This window comes from Hydractinia symbiolongicarpus, chromosome 4 (genome assembly GCF_029227915.1).
Source record: "Hydractinia symbiolongicarpus strain clone_291-10 chromosome 4, HSymV2.1, whole genome shotgun sequence".
In the NCBI taxonomy this organism is placed as follows: domain Eukaryota; kingdom Metazoa; phylum Cnidaria; class Hydrozoa; order Anthoathecata; family Hydractiniidae; genus Hydractinia; species Hydractinia symbiolongicarpus.
Window position 1 is genome coordinate 9,594,911 of NC_079878.1, and position 21,087 is coordinate 9,615,997.

The window sequence follows — 21,087 nt, forward strand, 5'->3', positions numbered from 1 at the left end:
ATTCTCCGAATACCTGCTTTCTGTTGTCGTGCGATTGAACAAATGCGTCGGCAATTTTGATCAGGTCTAGTTTGTCAGTCCTATCTTTCTGGAAATTAAAATCGAGATGGAGTTGAAACGAGCTAGAAGCATTGTTGATCTCATACAGAGCATATGTATTGATCAATTAATAATTGATTAAAACACATGATAACCCTATAAAAAAACATCACTTCTTGGCAAAAAAAAGGGGGGGGGGGGAGCTCCTCCCCCAGCGCCGGGCCTGTGACAATGGTGTGGTATTTGATTCCAATATAACTTCTTCATTAATTTTCGCGTTTGGCGATAGCAATAACAGCCAAATAAAACATAAATTCAAATCTAGATTCTTACAGACGCTCGAATGTTCAAATGTCGTCTGTTTGTTTGACCTGTTCAATCCACACAAAAATTGAAATTGACACTGGAATGTCTTCAAATTTGAATGTTTTTAAAAATTCTTTGAGGCAGTCATGGCTTCAAAAACAGATTTACGATCTTACTTTAGAAAGATAATAGATTCTAATATTAAAAGGTCGTCAGTGGCCAAAATCTCCACGTATTTTTCAATCGGCTTCAAACATCATAGATGAAGCTGAGATCTAATATGTTGAACAAGTCCACTGTAATATACAGCAAGCAAGACACAACCTCGTCCCAAGGTCTTGTGGCCCCTGAGCCGTTATAACGAAGTGGCCAGCTATAAGCTTCATCAACAAGGCAAAATGCACTGGGAACGAGGCTGGCAAGTACAGTAACGTTTCATTAAAAATAAAGGAAGATATTGGGAAGTATGTCTTAATCCATGGGGGACTCTAAATCCGCCATCGATAGTGTATACAATATTTACTCCAACCTCGTCCCCAGGGCATCTTGTATCTTTTCTGACCCCGGGACGGCGATACGAACATGTTCGTATCGCCGTCCCGGGGTCAGAAAGGATACAAGATGCCCTGGGGACGAGGTTGTATTTACTCAAGAGAACAACTGTTAATGGATGGAAAGAGAGTTACGAAAGGAACAAAAATAACCGGCTCATTGCGCTAACCCAAAGAAAGGAAGACCAAAGTGGATGATGAAACGTTGAAAAAAATCAAAGATGTTATGTTGGTTCACGCAGCATGTTCGTTTTTTCCTACCTAACTCATCTACCTAACTTGGTCCGATTATAAGAAAAGAGTCAGCTTTTCAAGAAGCTAATTTTTCCAATCTTAAATACAAATAGAATGAGCTTGGATACCCAAAGGAGCAGTATTCATAACTATAAGGGATACTTTCGATGGTGAAAATAACGTTGATATAGAGAAATTGTGCTTGGAAGACGATAGTGAGCTGGTTATCGTCCTGCATAACTTAACTAATAAGTCCTAGCCTCTTGATATTTTGATCAATCAGCAAGCGAAGAAGTTTGTCTCTCATAAATTCAACACGTGGTAAGCAGATCGTGTTGGCGAGCAGTTGAAGAGATGTATGGCTCCTTTTACTGATGAGGTACACTAACTGCCACCCTGTCATGTTTTCACAAATTAAAAAATGTATATATTTATTTTTCCGCTAATGATAAAGCCGCCTAGGCTTTATGTAACGATTACACATGCGTGGCCCCGCGCCCCATAACAGTAAATTTGGGTTTAAATTTATATTTTTTTATTAACGGTATGACCACGATTTTGAAATTTAGCGCGAATGAAAATGGCGATATAGTTCAAAAAATCAAAATAGTGACAGGTAATCTTTTCAGTTTTTTAAATAATTATTTTGTTTAAAATGCTGCAAACTCTAAATAAATTCTACAATCGTTATGCAAACCCTACATCATTTGATGCGAAACATCTCTTGTGTCTTGTGCACATAGCTAAGTACTAGAGCTAGCTGGCTAGCTATAGCTAAAGAAACTTTGATTGATTGTACACAACTAGCTAGCTAGCTAGTGTTGCTAGCTACAACATTGCTTGACACAATTTGTACTTGGAATCCAAACTCCTGCATTGTATCTGATGTTACACTGGACAAGTTGAAATTAATCAAGAGTGGTTTTTTAGTATGTGTGGCAGGCACAACAAGTGCCCTAGAGGTGTGCTTGGTAATAAATCAGACTTTGATATTTTGCTAAGGTTTTTTTTTATTTAGAACATAAGTAACAGAATAACATATATACAGAATATTTGATAACCAAATGTAACAGGATGATAAAATAACAGAGTGATATACAAATATAGCAGTTCTGCTTTACTTTTTTGCTGGTCATTTAACCTCTGCAACCAATGCATATTTCCATTGCAGTTTTATCTTATAAATTCTGTAATAGCTATCTATTCTAAAGTTTGCCAAACTTTATCATTTTTTTAAGAGCACACCTTACTGTAACCAATTTGTATTTGACGTGCTATGCAGGGCTCTTCCAGAAAAACCTGCATTATAGAGTCAACATTAATTTCTTTCGAATTTCACAATCTTTTTACATATATATTTTCTATTACATTTAACATAGCAAAATGATTTTAATGACAGGATTTGAAGTTACAATTTCTTATGGGATTTCTTATATATAAAATGCTATAAAAAATCCTATAATGTCTTAATTTTATTGTAAAAGCTCCTCAGAATCTCCTATTTTTTTAGGGACATTCATTTGTCAAACTCTAGGGACATTCATTTGTCAAATTTTGTATTGTGGAACCTAAGTCCAAAATATTTATATTCTGCAAGTTCTGTAGCTATTTGACAGATTAAAAGAAGGACCTGACAGGAATAAAAGAAGGACCACAAAAGAAAAGTTGCTATTAACTTTAAAGGCATGTTATAATCGCAGTTATGGGACAATATGGACAAGTGAATGTTACTATAGCCCTGGATTAACCCTAGTTATGTAAGGGGAAGAGGGAAGATAGCATATTTTGTGGACCGTTTGTTATTGCAGGGAGTTTTCTTTCAGAGCAAGGACCCCAATTGGGCTACATAGCTAAAAAATAAATTGGAGTTTCACCTTAAAAAGTCTTAATACTTTTTATGGTACTACATACTTTAAGACATTTAATGTTAATATAAAAGACTGATTCTTTATTATTTCTTTAAATCACCAAACAGAATCACCTTGCTAAGTGCCAAGATGAGTCGAAAGGCCGTGGTGTAACCTTTAAATAATACAAAGAAAATTTTTAAATATGTGTTTTTATTATAAGAAGAAGAAATAATGACTATGCACATGATTAAGACAAGGTGGAAAATTATAATTAACATTTTTTTTTTTTTTTTGCCCCTGTATGATCTGAATGTATAAGCCGTATTCCAAGTTGTTTGTATTATGAACAACTGCTAAGTATGTCATTGAATCTAGTATTTACGTGGCTGCTCTGTGTTTGGGCTTTATCTAATTGAATACTGTCCCTGTACAGATCTCATTTTACATTTTTAGATTAAACATGAGTTGGGCACAGGACGAATGGAAGAATAACCTGCCCCACAATGCTTTGCTAAAAATCGATGGATTAGAAAGATGTGTTGAACAGTTGAAAAAAGACCAGCAACAGAAAAAATTTCAGGTAGAATCACTTGAAGCTGCTTTCGAAAATCAAAAGAAAAAAACTGAGGAGCAGAAGTTGCAAGTAGCTATATGTAGGAAAGATGTGCAAAATTTAGAAGAACAATGCCGAACAAGTGAGGCAAATAGAGAAAAGGTTAGTATTATTTTCGAATTAAAAGAAAAATATCAGGCAGTTTTGGGTACATTACTTTGTCACAAGGAACTTGTATAAAAAATAAAGAACTATTTCGGTTGCTTAGATATATCAAGCAAGTATTTATTTTTAGAAATAACAATAGAATCTATAATAAAATTCTAACAAAAAACACAGATAAGCATGATATAAACACAACATCTACCCTTAAAGTCAACATTGTAATCACTTACTTACTTGCTTTCACGCTTACGTACTAAGACCTTGTTAAATTAGTGAATCATTCGGAAAATCAGGGGACAATCTTGGAAAGTGGTAGGAAAATTGCTGATAGAAAGTCTGAACAGAATAAATGAATATGAGTGGAACTTATTAGGGAATTAACAATTTTACAAGTAATGTCCCTTAGTCATATTATGCAAGGTTTTAATCATCTGTGTTTTATTTTCTAGGCTATATATGAGTTGGATGCTAAAAGGGCACAATTAAGTTGCTTAGAAGGACAGTTAACAAAATACAAGCAGAATTTAGAGAAGGAAGTATCCAAGGCAAGTAAATTACTAGTAGAACTGGAACGAGAAGTGTTACAAAGAAATAAAGTTGTTGATCAATTGCAGCAGAAAGACAACGGTACTATTTTTTATTAATGGAATAAATCTCTATTTTTTATTCTTTAGTAAAACAATTCAATTTTATAAAAAGGTCTCCATTTCAAAATTTGCACCCAAGTTAGAAATTGCATGCTTTCCATGTCACCTAACAATCACTTCACCTTTTTTTTTGACATCCTCGATTTTTGTGTTTGCAAGTTGCACTTTTCAGTAATTTAAATTTTCTAACAACTAAATTTTTGTATGTGTTTTTTCCCCTTTATTGAAAAAAACAAAAAACCTCCTAAATTCTCCTAAATATCCTAAAAAAATGAGTTGCACTCATTGCAGTGAGGAACCCTGAAATGTTTGTGGAAATGAGAGCAATGTCAGAAATCTAAGGATTGTTGTATTGTGTCTACATAAGACTCAGAAAATGATAATGATTTCTTTTCAGTAAATTTAAAAAATAAAGAAATAAAATTAAACATGCTCACAATTTGTTGTTGAGTTTATCCTGCCGAAATCCACTAAAAAAGGACATCATCATCATCATCATTCTCGACTTAACATCCGTTTTCCATGTTAGCATGGGTTGGACGGGGTATATTAATGACCCTCTTTCAATAAACGGTCAAGATCTTCCTGCTTCACTGCCCATGTCTCACTACCATACAACATAACACTTACACAAGTCTCAAACAACCTACCTTTTAACTCAATTGACAAGACTCTGTTGGTCAACAAAGGAAGTAACTCTCTGAACTTTTCCCCAGCAGAACCTATCCTGCAAGTAAGACTGCTTCCAACACCCCTTTCACTGCCCAACATATCACCTAAGTAACAGAAGTTCTCAACTATCTCTAACGAACCACTGTTGTACATCATTGAATCTGGAAATACTTCATTCTCTATAATCTCACCCTTGCACATATTGGAAAGAAATCAGTATATCAATGTGGGGATCATTCTAAACTAGTTTATATGTCACATGTAATTTCCTGATGAAGGTATAATAGTAGGTCTACGGTGAGTAAAGACTAAAATGAGACTGTACCTACCTGATAACAGTTGATATTCAGTAACAAATGTTTCGGCTTATCAGGTTTCAAATAACTATAGCTAAGATATATAGAAGCTATATATCCAAATAATATACCATCATTTCAAAAAGTGAATCTATTAACACATGGCACTTGTTTTTTTTGTTCATTTTATAGATTTACAAAAACTTCAACAACGTCTTAAGTTAAGTAGTTCTGACGATGTTTTCTCATCTGACAAAGAAACAACTTCAAAGGTAAGTTTATTAAGATGTTTATTGGATGAAATAATATTCATATGCTTGAATACCAGGTTCTAATGGTAATTACTATATAACCATGGTTACGTTCTCACAATTTTAGATGGCAGGAGAAGTTGTGCATACACTTATCTCCTTTGATGAGCCAATGGCTCCTCCACCAAGCACATTAGGTCATCCATCTGGCAATCTTCTAGATTGTAGCATAGCTACACCCATCAAAAATAACAAAAACAGCAGCACAGGCTCTCAGCACTGTACATTTGATATATTTGGTGAAGATGTTGAGATGAAGTCTGGATCAACTGGTGCAGTGAACAACAATGATTCCACAGATTGGAAGACGAAATGTACTGACCTTCAAACGAAATTGAAATCTTTAGAATTCGAGATATCGTCTGAACAGAGCAAGTGCAAAGATGTGACTTTGAAATTTGAAAATTTAAAAGCAGAGCTGAATTCGAAAACAAGTGAATGTCTTAAGGCTGAAAACGAAGTTATCAAGGTAAGAATCTGTTTGGTTTGCTGGATTCATGATAAAACAGGACTTAGTTAATGGCAAATTGATCTAATCTAAACTTTGCACCTACAGAGAGAGCATCTTGGCTTGCATGCACCATCACATGATTTATGAAGCCCTTTCATATTTTTTTTGACATTTTATTATATCACAACTTTGTCTTTTTAGGTTTAGATCCACGTCTATTATAAGTATAGGTTCCTTACACTTCACATGCATCAGGGTGTCTGCCAGACTTTGAAAACGTTGAAGCCAGAATAAGAGAGCTTAAAAAACCTATATTTTTCATTCTACAGGGAACCTTATAGTTTTGAAATATCAATAGTGTTAAAATATTTCTGTTTAGTAATGAAACATTGCCTCGTGGTAAGATATGGCTGCAAAGTAATCAACTTCCCATAGGTTTTAATGTTTGGTACTCCAATCTTTTGTTAGTTTTCGCATTACTTTAGTACATAACTATAATGTAGGTATTTTCTGTAATCCTTAAACACTTTAAAATTGAAAAAAAAATTGCTGGCACTCTGTGATGTACAGTTTCTGGTTTTGCTACCTACTATTATTAGCTTCTTTTTATCTCCTTTGTTTGTGATCTTTGTTAACTATTTTTTGGTAATAGCTCACAGCTTCTGTTGACCAGAAGGACAATAAAGTTTTACAACTTGATCAAAGTATAAAGCAACTTCAACAGCAATATGAATGCGAACGACACAACACACAAGCTGCAATGAAAGCACAAGATGAGAGAATAAAAGAACAAGAAAAAAATATGAGGTTTGTTTTGCCTTATAGAAAAAATAGAATAGAAGTGCATTTATATGAGTTCCCTCGTTGCTTATATAGTAAGGTGCACGAAAAAATGAGCACCTAGAAAATATTTTTACCTAGTGTTTATCCCTCATACCGTTCTTTTTTTTTATTGAAATAAAGCTGTACTTTGCATTTTATCAGGGATAAACGCTGAGTAAATATTTTGTTTTGTTTTGTACCAAAACCTCTTTTCAGAATTGTTGGAAAATTTAAGTAAGACTAAAGATCTTAATAAATTTATTTCAGGGAAGAATTGGCGCGTGATCAAAAATTAGCTGAAGACCAAGTGAAGGAGATGCAGAAAAGTTTAGTAGAAGTCGAGAAGAAATATAACGAGTCTCTGCGCGAGTATAAAACGTTGGAACGTAATCTCTTTCAAGCTAACCACGAGAAAGAAAGTCTAGTTCATACCGTGGAAGAATTGAAACAAGAAGTGCCTCGCTTGAAATCTGAGCACCAGCACGTGTTGGCAGAAGTGAAAAGGGACCTGGAAGAGGCTCATAAGAAACAGATAGCTTCTTTTGAAATTAGGCTTCAAGAGAAGCAGAGAGATAACGCAGTAATGGCGGACGAATACAATAAAGTTAAAAATGAAATATCTTCGTTGAACAAAGCATTAGCAGAGATGAATGATAAATACATGAAAGCCATAGATGAGAAAAATAATGCGGAAAAGAGAGTAGCTCAGTTGAGCTTAGCTATGGAGGAGCTCAATCAAACATCCGTAGCAAAGCTGAAAGAAGTAGAAAAACAGCTGTCTGAGAAGCTGAAGGAAAAGGAGGAACACAATAGCTCGTTATCGAAATCAGTTCAAGAACACCTACAGAAGCTTGAGGAGTACCGTAAAGAAGTTGATGTTAAAAAGCAGTCTGCGGAGGAGTACAAATATAAGTACGAGTCCGCAGAAGCGACGTTGAACAAATTGAAGAAGGAGAAAACCGATGTTGAAAAAGAATATGCTCTCCATATGAAAGATGCTGAAAAAAGAGAATTAGAACTTGTGAAATCTGCAGAAAGGGCCGAACACGCCGAAAAGGTGATAAAAGAGCAACATAATTTATTGCAAGTTCAAGTTGACAAATCAAACCATGAGCTGTCTGTATTGAAAGAAAAGTTTAACAGCTCGTCAAACGCTCTCCAAGCGAAAGAGAGGGAATTGTCCTGTTTGGCCGAGCAATGCGAAGCCACCGTGAAAAAGTTGTCTCAGAAAGAAGAACAGCTAAAAGTTGTGGATGAAACAATCAGGAGGATTACTGAAGAAAGGAATAAGTATCAGAAGGAATTTCAAGAGTTTGAAGGGAGAATTGACAAAAAGAACACCGAAATCGAAACCTTATCGACGTGTCTCGACGAAGTGAAAGCAATAGAAAATGAGTTGCAAGGTCGTGTTGGTGAACTGCACCGAGCTGTTGAAGAGAAGACAAGCAAGCTGGAAGCAGTATTGGCAAAAGAAAAAGAATGGAAGGTTGAACTAAACACGAAGGAAGGTTTGCTTGATAAAATGGGTGAAAAACTCCACAATTTAGAAGAAGAAAAAAACTCGCTGCTTGAGTTGGCAGAACAAAGGCAACAGGTTGTCACGCAGAGGGATAATCAAGTGCAAAAAATTACTGCTGAATGTGAAGATCTATCCCGACGCTTGGAAGAGGAGGCAGAGTTTAAGAAGAGCTTGGAAGCAAAATGTATGGACGTGTCCACGAAATTGGATCAATCCCATCAAGCATTGCATGATAAATGTATGGAACTCAACAAAATGGAAAAAGAATTCCAAGAACAAGTAAGGCTTCTATTGTTTTTACTTTCTTTAAATTTTAGGCGCAGAACTTTTGTTTTCATTGAGCTAAATCGTACAATGCGAAGACGTCCATATTTTTAGAGGTTGTTTGTGCGTATTCCGCCGTTTTGATACCGTTTGAATTTTGCGCTCACGCTCTAAAGCCTTGTAAGGGCTCACACAGCACCAAAAATGGCCTGATGCGCCGTACATACACAAATTTTTGTATATATTCAAACTAAACACCGTAACGGTCAGCAAATTTGTCCACGTCAACTAAAGTCAAAAAAGAGGTCGTGAGTTCGATCTCCATTTAATGCAGTTGTCAAAATATGAGAGAGTTCCATGAACTTTTGCACTTTGTTTACAAAATTTTAAACAATACAAAATTTTAAACAATTGCTAAACAATTTGCATTGAACGAATAAATGGTCAAATAACAAACAATGTCCATGGTGCGAGATAAACTTTGCAACTTTGACTTACAGTGGTATTTTGAATGAATATTTTGCAAATTTTTATGTTCTGACTTTTAGCTGTTTTGTCTCATTTTAAAATAGTTTGGAAATAAAAACAATTCGTCCCGTATATCTTACCCAGGTAAACAATGCTAGGGGCGTTTTTTCCCTAAGTAGCTAAACAATGTTTAGGGCTATGTGCAAAAAATTAATTGTTTATAAAAATAATGAAAATGCTCTACCTCCCTACCAAAAAACATCTTTTATGTAGCTTGTAAGTTTTTCGTTCTAGTATGGAAACGCTAAAGAGGAAATCCAACTCGTTTTGAAGGAAAAAGAAAATCTTTTTGAAAAAATTCAGTCGCTTGAAGAATCTTTTGATGGTCTCCAGCAAATCAAATTGAGAACGGAAGCCAACATGTTAATGATGGCGGAGGATCGCGAGAGCTTATTGCAAGAGAAGAACGAGCTGAACACCAAATTTGAAGAAATGCAAAGCGAGGTGACAGACGTCACCAATAAATACAGCCAGTTGACCAAACAATATGAAGAACTTTGCTCGCTTATTCAAGTAAAAGAGGAAGAAATTGCAACTTTTAAAGATAATCAAGTCAAGTTGGAGCAAGAACATCATTTTAAGGAACAAGAACTTAAATCCACCGTGAACGAACTCACCATGAAGAATGAAGAACTAGAAGAAAGTGTCTTAACAATGACAAGTGAAAACGAGCAGTTTGAAACAAAGGCTACCACCATTGAAAAGGAATATAACATCATGTCAAGCGAGTTGTCATCTCTTAGTATTGACTACGAAAAAATAAAGAGTGAACGAGACAAACTTTCAACAGAGAACCAAACGTTTAATGCTAAACTTGAAGAAAGTTCAGATCTTCTGCAAAGCAAAGACACAGCTGTGCAAGAATTGACGAAGCAGGTGGAGAGTTTGCGGGATGACATGCAGATGAAGACAAAATCTTATGAAGATCTCATGACAGAACGAAACAACGTGCAAGCCCAGTTGGAAATTACACAAGACGATCTCAACCAAATCAACGAAGCTCTCTTTCAAAAGCAAGAAGAATTGGACTGTGTGTCTTCAGAGTCGTCAGGTAAGATTGCAGAGTTGATGACTCGGGTAGAACAGCAAATTGAACAAATACAAGAGCTACGCGAAAGGATTGAATATCTAGAAGAAAAATTAAACGCATTGGATAGTTTGATGAAAGAGAAAGAAGAAGAGTTGCGGCGGGCTTCTGAACGTGTTACAAAACTTGAAGAAGAACTGCAAGCATCGTCAGAACATGTCATCAAGTTGAGCAGCGATAAACGCGATGTTGAAGTGCAACTCAGCACCGCTTGCGGCGAGTTAGAACAAAAGTTGCGTATGATCGACGATCGTGACAATTCGCTTCTTACTTTGACTGAGGAGATGAAAAAGAACAATGAAGCATATGATAAAGACATGACGTCCAGAGATGAACAAATCAAAAACATGGAATGTAAGATGTCTTTTGTCGCAAGTGAGCTTCAGCAAGCGAACGACCTGCTTCAAACTAGGGAGGAAGACAACGAAGAGTTACTCGAAAAAGTCGAAGAGCTAATGAAAGAATCGGACGAACTAAACGAAAAGTTAGCAGCTGAACAGAAGCTATCTGAAGAACAAAGATGTCTAACGCAGCAACTTGGTGAGAAGCACAAAATGACAGAGGCAATGTATACTGAGTCCAAGATGTACAGTGAGGAGCTGGAGAAAAAGATACGTGTCGGTGAAAGCAAATTAAGTGAGTTAGAGATTGATATCGATACATTAAATGATAAAATCGAATCTCTAGTAGTTAACGCTAATAAATTGGAGAGTGATTTAAGTAATAAAACCGAAGAATGCAACTTGCTACAGTCTGATTGTGAAAACACTCGATGTCAATTCCAAGAATTAAGCATTGCGATGGAGAGAAAAGATGTTGAATTAAAATCATCTGCGGATGAGATCTTACAGCTTAAAAACGAGAAGTCATTGGCGGAGTCCATGTTGGCTTCAGCGAACGAAAAGTTCATGCTGACAGGAGAAGAACGGGTAAAATTACTTCAAGAGGCGGAGGAATTAAAACAATGTTTAAAAAATACTGAAGCTTCCCTTGAAAACGCGAGAACGCTCCAGTCGGAAGTAAATAACAAAATGCAGGAGGATGCTCTCCATCATCGTGATGAAGTTGAGAAAAAGGAAGATAAAATACGTGAAATGAAAGTACAAATGTCTGCATGCCAGTCTTCTGTTGAAACGCATATCAATACTATAAACGTAATTAAAATCAGATTTGAAGAGGAAAGAACTGCGCATCAAAACGAGGTTACCCGACTCTCAAAAGAAAACGCTGAATTACAGGAACGTTTGAATTATTTGGAAAATCAAATAAAAATATTGCAGGAAAGTCTTAGTGAAAAAGAAGAAAGCTTAACTGACATGTTAAACCAGGCTGAAGAAACGGATGAGATACTCATGAAGCTTAGAAAGGAACATGACAGTTTGTCTAATGAAAAGATTGAAAACGAGGCTCGCCACCAAAAAGAGGTGGAACAATACCAAGACACGTTAAACAAAAAACAAGGCAAACTGAAGGCTCTCATGGATAGCAATGATACTTTGCAGAACAAAGTTGTAATGTTCGCTGAGTTAATGGAATCTGTACAAAATAAACTGAAGCAGGAGCAAGACAGACATACTCAAGACAGCATAAAATGGAGTAAAAAGATGGCGGAACTTGAGGGCGTCTTAAAAGAGAAACACGCGGAAATAGAAACAACCTCTACGGAATTTGACCAATTGAAGACGAGCCATGGGAAAGAAGTTCATAAGTTGAAGTCGTCTGTCGCAAATTTGACTGACACTTTGAAAGAACGCGATACACAACATGAACAAGTTGTTCAAGGTTTAACAGAACAGTTCGAACAGAAACACCGCGAAATTCAAGAAGAGTTGGAAGTTAAAATCATGCAATATAACTCTCTGCAAACGAACTATGACGAGAATGTGCAAGGGAGTGAAAAATCGTTGCGCGATAAAGAAGTGGTAATCAGTGAACTTAAGGAAGTTCTTTCGGAAAAGGAAAAAAGTATGGCTGAACTAGGATTGAACCTCAACAACATTCAGCTGCAGTTATCCAATGTGACATGTGAAAAGGAGCACCTTTTCTCAGAGCTTGAGAAATGCAGCAAAGATTTGCGTGCAGCCATGAGTCAGATTGATGCTGAAGGTTTGACTTTTAAAGAAAGAATGATAGAAGCGGATAAAGCGATAACTTCTCTCGAGTCGAATCATCAAAGCGAGATAGAAAGGTTTGAAAGTGAAATGGCGAGGTTAAAGGAAAAACAGGATGATTTGCAGGCGGCTAAGGAGATTCTTGAAAGCCGGTGTCAAAAATTGGAGGAAGAGTTATCTACGAAGGAGGGAATATTTCAGGAAAGTGAAAGCAAGTCGGAAGCGCTTGGAGCAGCCTTAAAACAGCGAGAGAACGAGCTGCAAGAAATGCAAAGTCGACATGCTGAAGAACGTAGTGAATGTGAAAACAAAATGTCTACCTTGCAGGGAAGCCTAAATAACACCCTTCAAAAATTGGAGCTAGCTTGCAAAGAACACGAAACCGTGACGCAGAAATATGAATCCTTGGAAAAAGACATGGTTGTGAAGATTAAAGCTCTTGAGTGTTCTGTATTTCAAAGTCGGCAGCAAGCCGACCTATTCAAAGCGGATATCGACGCAAAGGAGACTTTAATCTCTGGTTTGAACGAGGAAAGTGAGGAGTTAACCAATAAGAATCAAGAAATAGAGTCGTGCTATGAAGAACAGTTGAATGATTTAAATGATGCGTTATTGCAAACTGAGAAGAAACTCGAAAAAAAGTGCGAAGAAGTTGCTGAACTGACCAGTCGAGTCACAAATCTTAAGCAGGAAACATTGTTGTCTTCAACACAATCTGAACAAGAAAGGCAACACATGGAGGCAAACTTTAAGGAGCTGTTGAGTGAAAAAGAGCAAGTCATCTTGAAAGTAAATGGATTGTTAGAAGAAAAGAAAACATCGTTGTTAGAGAAGAATAAAGTTATAAAACAGCTTAATGTTGAAGTAGAGGAAAAAGAGGCATGTGCAACTTCACTTCAAGAAAAAATTAAAAACTTAACACAACAGTTCGAAGACGCCGTGACCACGTATGAACAGCAGGCGGATGACATTAGGGCTTCGTTAAGTTCTTTTAAAAACGATAATCAGCTGCTTCAAGAGAAAATCGAGGATTTGAAAATTGAAGCACGAAATGAAAAAGAGACGATTCAGGGTGAACTGAACGCACGTGTAGATTCGTTAAGCTCGGAAAATAGTACGTTGGCAGAAACTATGAAATCCTTAGAACTATGTATCGAGGAAAAAAATAATAAAGTCACTGAACTTTTAGAGAAGATTAAAGAAGATAAAAATAAACTTGAAAGTTGTGAAGATTCGATCAAAACTTTGACTGCCGAAGAATGCAGGTTAAAAGAGAAGAACGAAATTTTGAAGTCAGAAGTCCACACAGGATGCAAAGCGAAGGAAGAATTGGAAATTCAATGTTCGGAGTTGACAGATCATCGCATATCTTTACAAGCTGAATTATCGACGACTAAAGAAGAATTGGACAGTGTGAATCTAGCTTTAAAAGCAAAGGATAGTGAAAACACTGAATTAAAAGAAAAGTTAAAAGGACTCTACAACCTTAAGTCTGATCTTGACGGAAACCTTCGAGAACAAAGCCGTAAGCTCATTGATTTAGAGACTAGATTTAGAGATATGATGGAAAAAGTTAGCAAGATAAAGCAAGAAAGGGATGAACTCGTTGAAAAACTCACCAAAAGCGAGGAAAAAAACTTGCAACTCGAAAAAGACGCCATTAGCACTCGCGAAAAGTTAGAAAATTGCAAAGAGACGTTGGAGCATGCAGAAAGCGCCTTGGTAGCCACAGAGACGAAATTAAACGAAGTATTAAGTTTATTACGACAAAGAGATGAAGAATTGAACGATGCGCTGGGAAAACACGAAGAACTGACCTTGCAACTTCAAAACAAAGAAACCGAATGCGTTTCTAACGTGGAAGATATTCGTAAGCTTCAAGAAAAGATCGAAAAGAATGAAATTATGATCAACGATTGTGAATGCGACAAACGTAGTCTTCAACAACAAGTCGACGAATTGCGGGATGAAATCTCGTCAGTGCAGGTCTGCAAGGACGAACTTGCAGTTAATTTAAAAGAGAATATCGAACGCTTCACAAGTGAGAAGCTGGAGTTAGTAAATAAGTTATCTTCTGCTGAAAGTGTGACCGCAGAAGTGAGTGAGGAGTTAGGTGAATGCAAAACAGTTTTGAACGTTTTAAAAGATGACATCACTACGTTAACTGAACGTAAAGAAGATTTAAAAAAGCAAAATAAAATTCTCGCTGACAAGTTAAAGGAAGAAGAAAAAGGAGCGGAAAAAGCTATTCAACATGGCGACGATTTGTCGATCAAACTAAAAGCGGTTCTAAGCGATAAGGACAGCGCAGTGCAGAGTTTAATCGACGAAAAAGAAAAATTGAAAACTCGAAACTGTGAAATCAATGAGTTGTATAAAAATGTGTCGGCGGAAAAAGAAAATCTGAGCAGTCAGCTGGTAAACTTTTCGCGTGAGCAGAACCAAGCTGAAGAAGTGATCAGTAGCTTAAAGGTAGACAAAGAAGAATTGACTAAAAAGTTAGAAGACACGGAGAAGGTTCTCGAAGAAGGGGCAGCATTACAAGTCGTGTTAAAAGAAGAGTTGTTGCAGAGTAACTCTTTATGTGAAAGCCTTCAGCGAGAAACTTCAGAGGTTCAGCAAGCCGTTGAGAAGGAATTGAATGAACTAAAAGAGAACGTCGTAGAAAAAGATGATTGGCTCCGCGAGAAAGACCTTAAGATTGGAAAACTCGAGCAGGACATCGAAACTCTTAGAAAAAAATTGACAGAATCTGAGGATGCATTGAGCTACGCTGGAACCATGAAAGAGGAGTTTGCCACGCAGTTAGAGGACACGCAGAAATTGTTGCAAGCTGAACGGAAGGCTAGATGTGAAGCTGAACAGTTGTGTGAAACTCATCTAGAGACAATCAAAACATTAAAAGAAGAAGTTAGGAAAATTAAAGAATCTTTTGAGTATCTGACCACGGTCAAGTTGGAAATGAACGAAGAACTTCAGAGTAAAGCCACTGAACTTGACAACGCCAAGAAAGAAAAAGAAACTGTTTTAAAACAATTAGAAACTTGTAAGGCACGGTTGGATGATTTAGAAAGTAAAACTGTAAGAGAAAAAGAGTTGAATGACCAAGTCCAAAAGGAAAGGGACCATTTCAAGAGCGAGGTAAACAAGCTGAGAATCTGTTTCGATACGTTAAATGAAGAAAAACACAAGAACGTGGAAAATTTGAACCAAGTAAACATCAAACTACAAGAGATGCAAACCTTGTTAGATGCTAAACAGAAGGAAGTGCGTAAGATGGAGGAAGCGCTTGGAAATGAGAAAGAAAACAATGTGTGCCACAAAGCGGAGATTTCAAACTTGAATATAAGTCTAGTAGAAGCGCAGAAATCAGCAGAGAAAGAAAAGCGAAGAGTGAAAAAACTACAACACGATATGGAAAAGAAAGATCTCTCAATTAGTGAACTTGAGCAACAACTTAATTCGCTTAACTGTCAACTCGCAACGAAGGAAAACGCGCTCAAAGAAACCGTGGAAAATCTCACGAGAGCCGAAAACACACTCTCTTTAGAGAAAGAGATGCATACCTCGAAGCAGGCAAAACTGGAAGAAATTAAAAAAAGTCTAATGCGTTCTCGCGCGCTTTCCTCCCAAGAGGATATTACTTCAGATAATTCTAACTTAGACGAAACTATTGATTTCAACTCGCAGATACTCAAATTACAAGAGGAGATTGTAAAGGTATGGTTAATTTGTTTTCTTTTTGCATTTCCCGTTTAAATACTCTTCTCCGGTCTTTTTAAAATTTTCTATGGTTAAAATTTTACAACGAATGATAATGCTAACTGAAATGGTAACTGCGAAAAGCAATCGGCAAATCCTATATATTTTCTTGGTTACTATAAATCTATTAGCAGGTAGAGTAAAAACTAGTGGGCTATACAAAAAAAGGTTTTTACTGTCAATGCATCTTTCTTAGCTTGAAAAGGACAAAAAGCAGATGGTGGAAGCAGCTGTTGAAGAAGAAAGACTTCGAATAGTTGAAGCATCCAAACAATTTGTTCTCGAGAGAGAAAAAGAAAACGAGACTCGTAACCAAGATCTTCTCGATGATATCAAGCTAAAAGAAAAGAAGATTACAAATCTTCAAAAAACGATCTCACAAAAAGAGGAGGAGTGTAAACAGTTCGAGTATATACTGAGCAAGGAAAAAGAAACGTACCAAGAGCTATTGAAAACATCCGAAGAAGAAAAAAACGTGACCAGCGTGACCGCACCCGCTGAGCGTTTTAACGGAGATGAAATTAATGAGATGCGAGAAAGGCTGGAGAGGGCTAAATTACAGAATGAAGAGCTAAGAGGAGATTTTGCGAAGACGGTAGATGATTACGAAAGAGCTAAGGCAAAGGAAAGTCGCGAGTTTGGTAAACTAAAAGAACAATGTGAAAACTTTAAATCGCTTTGCGAGAAGAAAGACGTTGATTTAAAACGTTTAAAAGCTTTGACGATAGAGCCAAGACGAAACGAGAAATTACTGGAAGATTTGCGTGAAAAGTTAATGTCCTCGGATGAGAAATATATCACGCTGGAATTCAAAAACGAAGACTTGCAGAATGCGTTAAAAAGCGCAACAAAAAAACACGAAATTGAAATGAGTGGAATCAGTAAAAAATTGTCTTCCCTAATGAAGGATAACGATCAATTGCGATTAAAACTTGAGGAAACCATGAAAAGGCTTTCCTTGCTTGAAAAGGAAAATTTGATATTAAAAAAAGATTTAGCAGCGTATCCGTTTGCAAAAAACAGCATGGTATCGCCTTTAACGAGATCTTTATCTTCTTTGAAAGTGTTGTCAAGCGAAGATGATTCTACAAACGATGTCTCTTCCATCCAAACCAACTCTTCCATCCAAACCGACTCGTCGCGAGTGCAATCTCAAGCTAAAGGGATTCTGAAAAAGTCATCTGAGACTCCAAAACGGAGTATGGAATCTACAGGTTGGTACAGGTGTAAACTTTTTTTATACAACTTTGCTTCCTTTCTTTTCACACAAGAAGAGGGTGGGGTAATTCCACTTTAAACTCTTTGATTTTTCGTAGCTAAACTTTTAAAATACTGCTCCGTTGCTAAGCTTCGATTCTGCTAAGATGTTCAGGGATACACTTTGTCAGGAATGTGAGAATTTTTTTTTAAATTGTCAAAATGTCAGGAAAAAGTCAAGAATATCAGGAACATTGCGTCAAAGCTATGATGTTTTTCAAGTATCAATATTTTGCTTTATTAATATACTTGTTGTTAAATGTACTTATAGGGTAATCTAAGGTTTCATTCCAATAACGAATGTGTTCTCAAACCAGAACAACTGGAAATATCAATAAAAATATCGCTGATTCGCAAACGATTTGTTCTGTGGTTAGAATACTGACCGCGCTGATTGGTTGGTTACTTTCACTTGATCATTATCGGGGAACATATTTCTTGTTTTAAGCAAACTAACTGCCGAAATTAAAATTTGAATATTACGCCTAGATTTTAGACTGAAAAAATGAGTAAATTTGAGGCTAAACTCGAAATTAACTTTGCAAATTTTCAGTCTGGTCAGTTGCTGACCCAGATCACGTCCTGGAACTTTTACTCGCCTTATTTACCGAACAAAAGTGACATACAGACCAATCATTATGAAGCATGATAATGTGCACGTGCTCTTAAATAAGTCGTGTATACTAAAATTTCCTGAACTTTCCCACTATATTTCTTTTATGCCATGTCATATTTACACCAAGTTCCATAGGCGGGGTTTAACCCGTTAGGGGGTAAAAGATGCACTGCAGATGTTTCAGAAGCGCTGTGTCACTTAACCATAGAATGTGCCAGAGATAGAACACTGTGTAATTTAAGCAAGTTCGTTTGAATCTAGATGTCTAGGCAACTTGACTATTACTTGTGATTTAGAAACGGATTTTTTAGTTCCGTACAGACATCCAATTTTCCAGTTGACTGTGTATATATTTATTTCTACTGCTTATTTTCTTAGAGAGTCTGTCATCAAAAGCCAACTCGAAGAGGACACGTTTAAACACCGTGATTGAGCATTCTAATGGTTACGAGACAAAAATTTCACCATCGTCGGCTGCTGATCAAAGCGGAAGAAGAAGGTCGACGAGGCTTGCACGTAAACCATACAGTAGAGAGATGCCTTCCAGTTCTTCTGATGACGAGGTGAGTGAGACCTTAAGTGAGACCGAAGGGAAGAGGGAGAGATACAATTTGTAAAAATAAGTCTGCAAAGTATATCATAAAATTGGAGTTCGTTAAAATAACTATCGCACGGAAGCTCATGGAAACCTTAGTACAAAAACATTCGTTCGCAAAGTGTTTCTTGATATCTCACAAAATAAATCTATAACAATAAAAAATAAATAAAAAAATTACTTGGGATCCAAATAAATCCTTTAAAACAAAATATTTTCCTATTAAATCGCAAAAATAAATCCAGAAAAAAGTTTATTTAGCATTAATCTATTTAAGATATGGTTGCAACCTTGTTTATTTTACGCCATAAAAACATAAAAACGAGGTTGTTTAATCATGCTTTTATTATCTTGTATAGGTTCTGCAGAAGCAACTTTCGGGTTCAACCACTTCTCACCCTACGAAAGAAAATCCAGCACATGCTCGTGTTACTCGTGCACGTGACAAAGAAACGACACCATTGTCCCCCAAAAAGACAAATATTACGGATTTAAACTCTTCTCTAACGGTACCGAAAAAGCCTCATCGTGATCTTGGTATGCCGACAAGAATAGTTGGTAATAAAAACGTACAACAAGGTACGAGTTTGTTCATTTCCTTCTCTGTCTGTTTGCTTGTTGGTCGGTCGGTCGGTCGGTCGGTCGGTCGGTCGGTCGGTCGGTCGGTCGGTCGGTCGGTCGGTCGGTCGGTCGGTCGGTCGGTCGGTCGGTGGTGACACGAGACTTTGTTTATAAGTTCTGGCCGCCTTTGATCCTTTGAAAGGGTGACTAAATACCCAGTATAAAAGATTTGACAAAATTCTCCCAAAGTCCTAATTAAGTTTTGTCCTTTATTCTAACACATCATTTTTTAATAGGTCCCTGCAGAGCGACGCGTTTAAATTCGACTCGTAACGCAGATGCTGAAGTTACGAGCAAACATTCCGTAAAAGCTCGTCCGTCGTTACGGAGTGATGGTAACAGCGAACAGGAAGAAAAATGCAATATGCAGTAGTGTTTTATTTATTTTTTATGTAAATATTTATCATTTTAACGAAATTGTTACGCACATGATTTTGTTGGAAACCCTCAATTCCAGCCTCCCCTAATTATTTTACATCGGTAATAGCACGGAAACGAGGCTGATTTTCTGTATGTTTGAAATGTTTATAATATGTGTGATCAGTATCAACTTCGTATCCACTGCTTACATAGTGGATAATTCAACTGTATATGTACGCTCTGGTACAGGCAAGAAAAATAATGTATCCAGAATGAAATGAAATTTCCAGAATTAAACATTTTATATTTTATTTATTTTGTCGTATTTTTGTCGTACCAGTGTTTTCTGGCTCGTGTCACCCCAAAATATTGAAAAGCTGACAGATGGAAATGAGACTCACGCGGATGGAATTAAACTAAGATCAAGCTAAAGACATAAAAAAAATCATTTTTTCTTTTCTCTGCATCAGCAATTTAAAGAAGTTCTTGCCAAAGTTACTGCGAGATTTGGCATCACATAGGGCGACCTTTACCTAGAATTACTTAAGAAATCCATTTCCTGCCAAATGAGTTAATCTACGGCTTGTTGAATTTTGCCTTAAGTGTATTCGAAGTTTTGTTATTATTCGTTTATAAATATTTGTTTTGTTGCGTTTTATTGCAAGAAAACAATGGTCCCAATAACCTTACAGTCGATACACGAGAGTGGTAAAAACACGATTGATAGAAAATGACAATTTCCGCACGGGCTTCAAATTTATGTGTCTGTTGGGAGTAGACAATTTTTTTAGGCGAACCATCCTGGGAACGAAGGTAGTAATCACATAGAATACCAACCACCTTAGGAAAAAAACATGCGATTTTGTGTGAGTTGCCAAAAATCGCAAAAAAATTTATTCCGCAAAATTTTTAGGTTTCAATCGCAAAAATTTATTCCGCAAAATTTATAATTTTCTACGTAAAAAATAACATGTTTGTATATTCTTCATGTTTTAATGCTACAAAACTGAGAATAGAACAGTTTTCGATCAATTTTATCACATTCGATGACACGAGGAGCTTCTTTACAAGAAGAGCTACGGACTGTACTCCTTTCTTTTCTCTTTTCGTCTCACACCTTGCTCGGGACTTCATAGTTTTTGGCCGTCAACCAAAAGGAAGTTAATAATTATACTACTACACAATAGTGATGACAAGAACGCAGAGTTGACGAAGAACAAATTAACAGCATATTCAAAATACATTCATTGATGACTTTTAAAAGCTATTTTTTTGATAAGCATACGAGTAAATTGGGCTAGAGGACAATACGATAAGATTTTGCCCATTTGACCTTGAAGTTATGCCTAATTTTAAGACTAATTTGGATATATGATATAGCGTTTAATATGAGCGCCCTGGTTTCAGGCTATTTTTTAGACAGAGTTTCTTTGTGTAACAGTATTTCTTGTATTTAATTTCGGAAGAAAT

General features: G+C 36.5%; 1 protein-coding gene across 1 annotated transcript; it reads left to right on the plus strand.

Annotated features, from left to right (window-relative positions):
• Positions 1-1,671: 1,671 nt before the first annotated feature.
• Positions 1,672-19,928, plus strand: LOC130641140 (centromere protein F-like). Its single transcript, XM_057447814.1, has 12 exons — positions 1,672-1,746; positions 3,434-3,695; positions 4,148-4,325; positions 5,506-5,585; positions 5,692-6,093; positions 6,728-6,882; positions 7,165-8,695; positions 9,443-16,126; positions 16,365-17,382; positions 18,420-18,604; positions 18,996-19,215; positions 19,494-19,928. The coding sequence occupies exons 2-12, from the start codon at positions 3,441-3,443 to the stop codon at positions 19,628-19,630; spliced, it is 10,845 nt and encodes a 3,614-aa protein (XP_057303797.1). The 5' UTR covers positions 1,672-1,746; positions 3,434-3,440; the 3' UTR covers positions 19,631-19,928.
• The last annotated feature ends 1,159 nt before the right edge of the window (positions 19,929-21,087 follow it).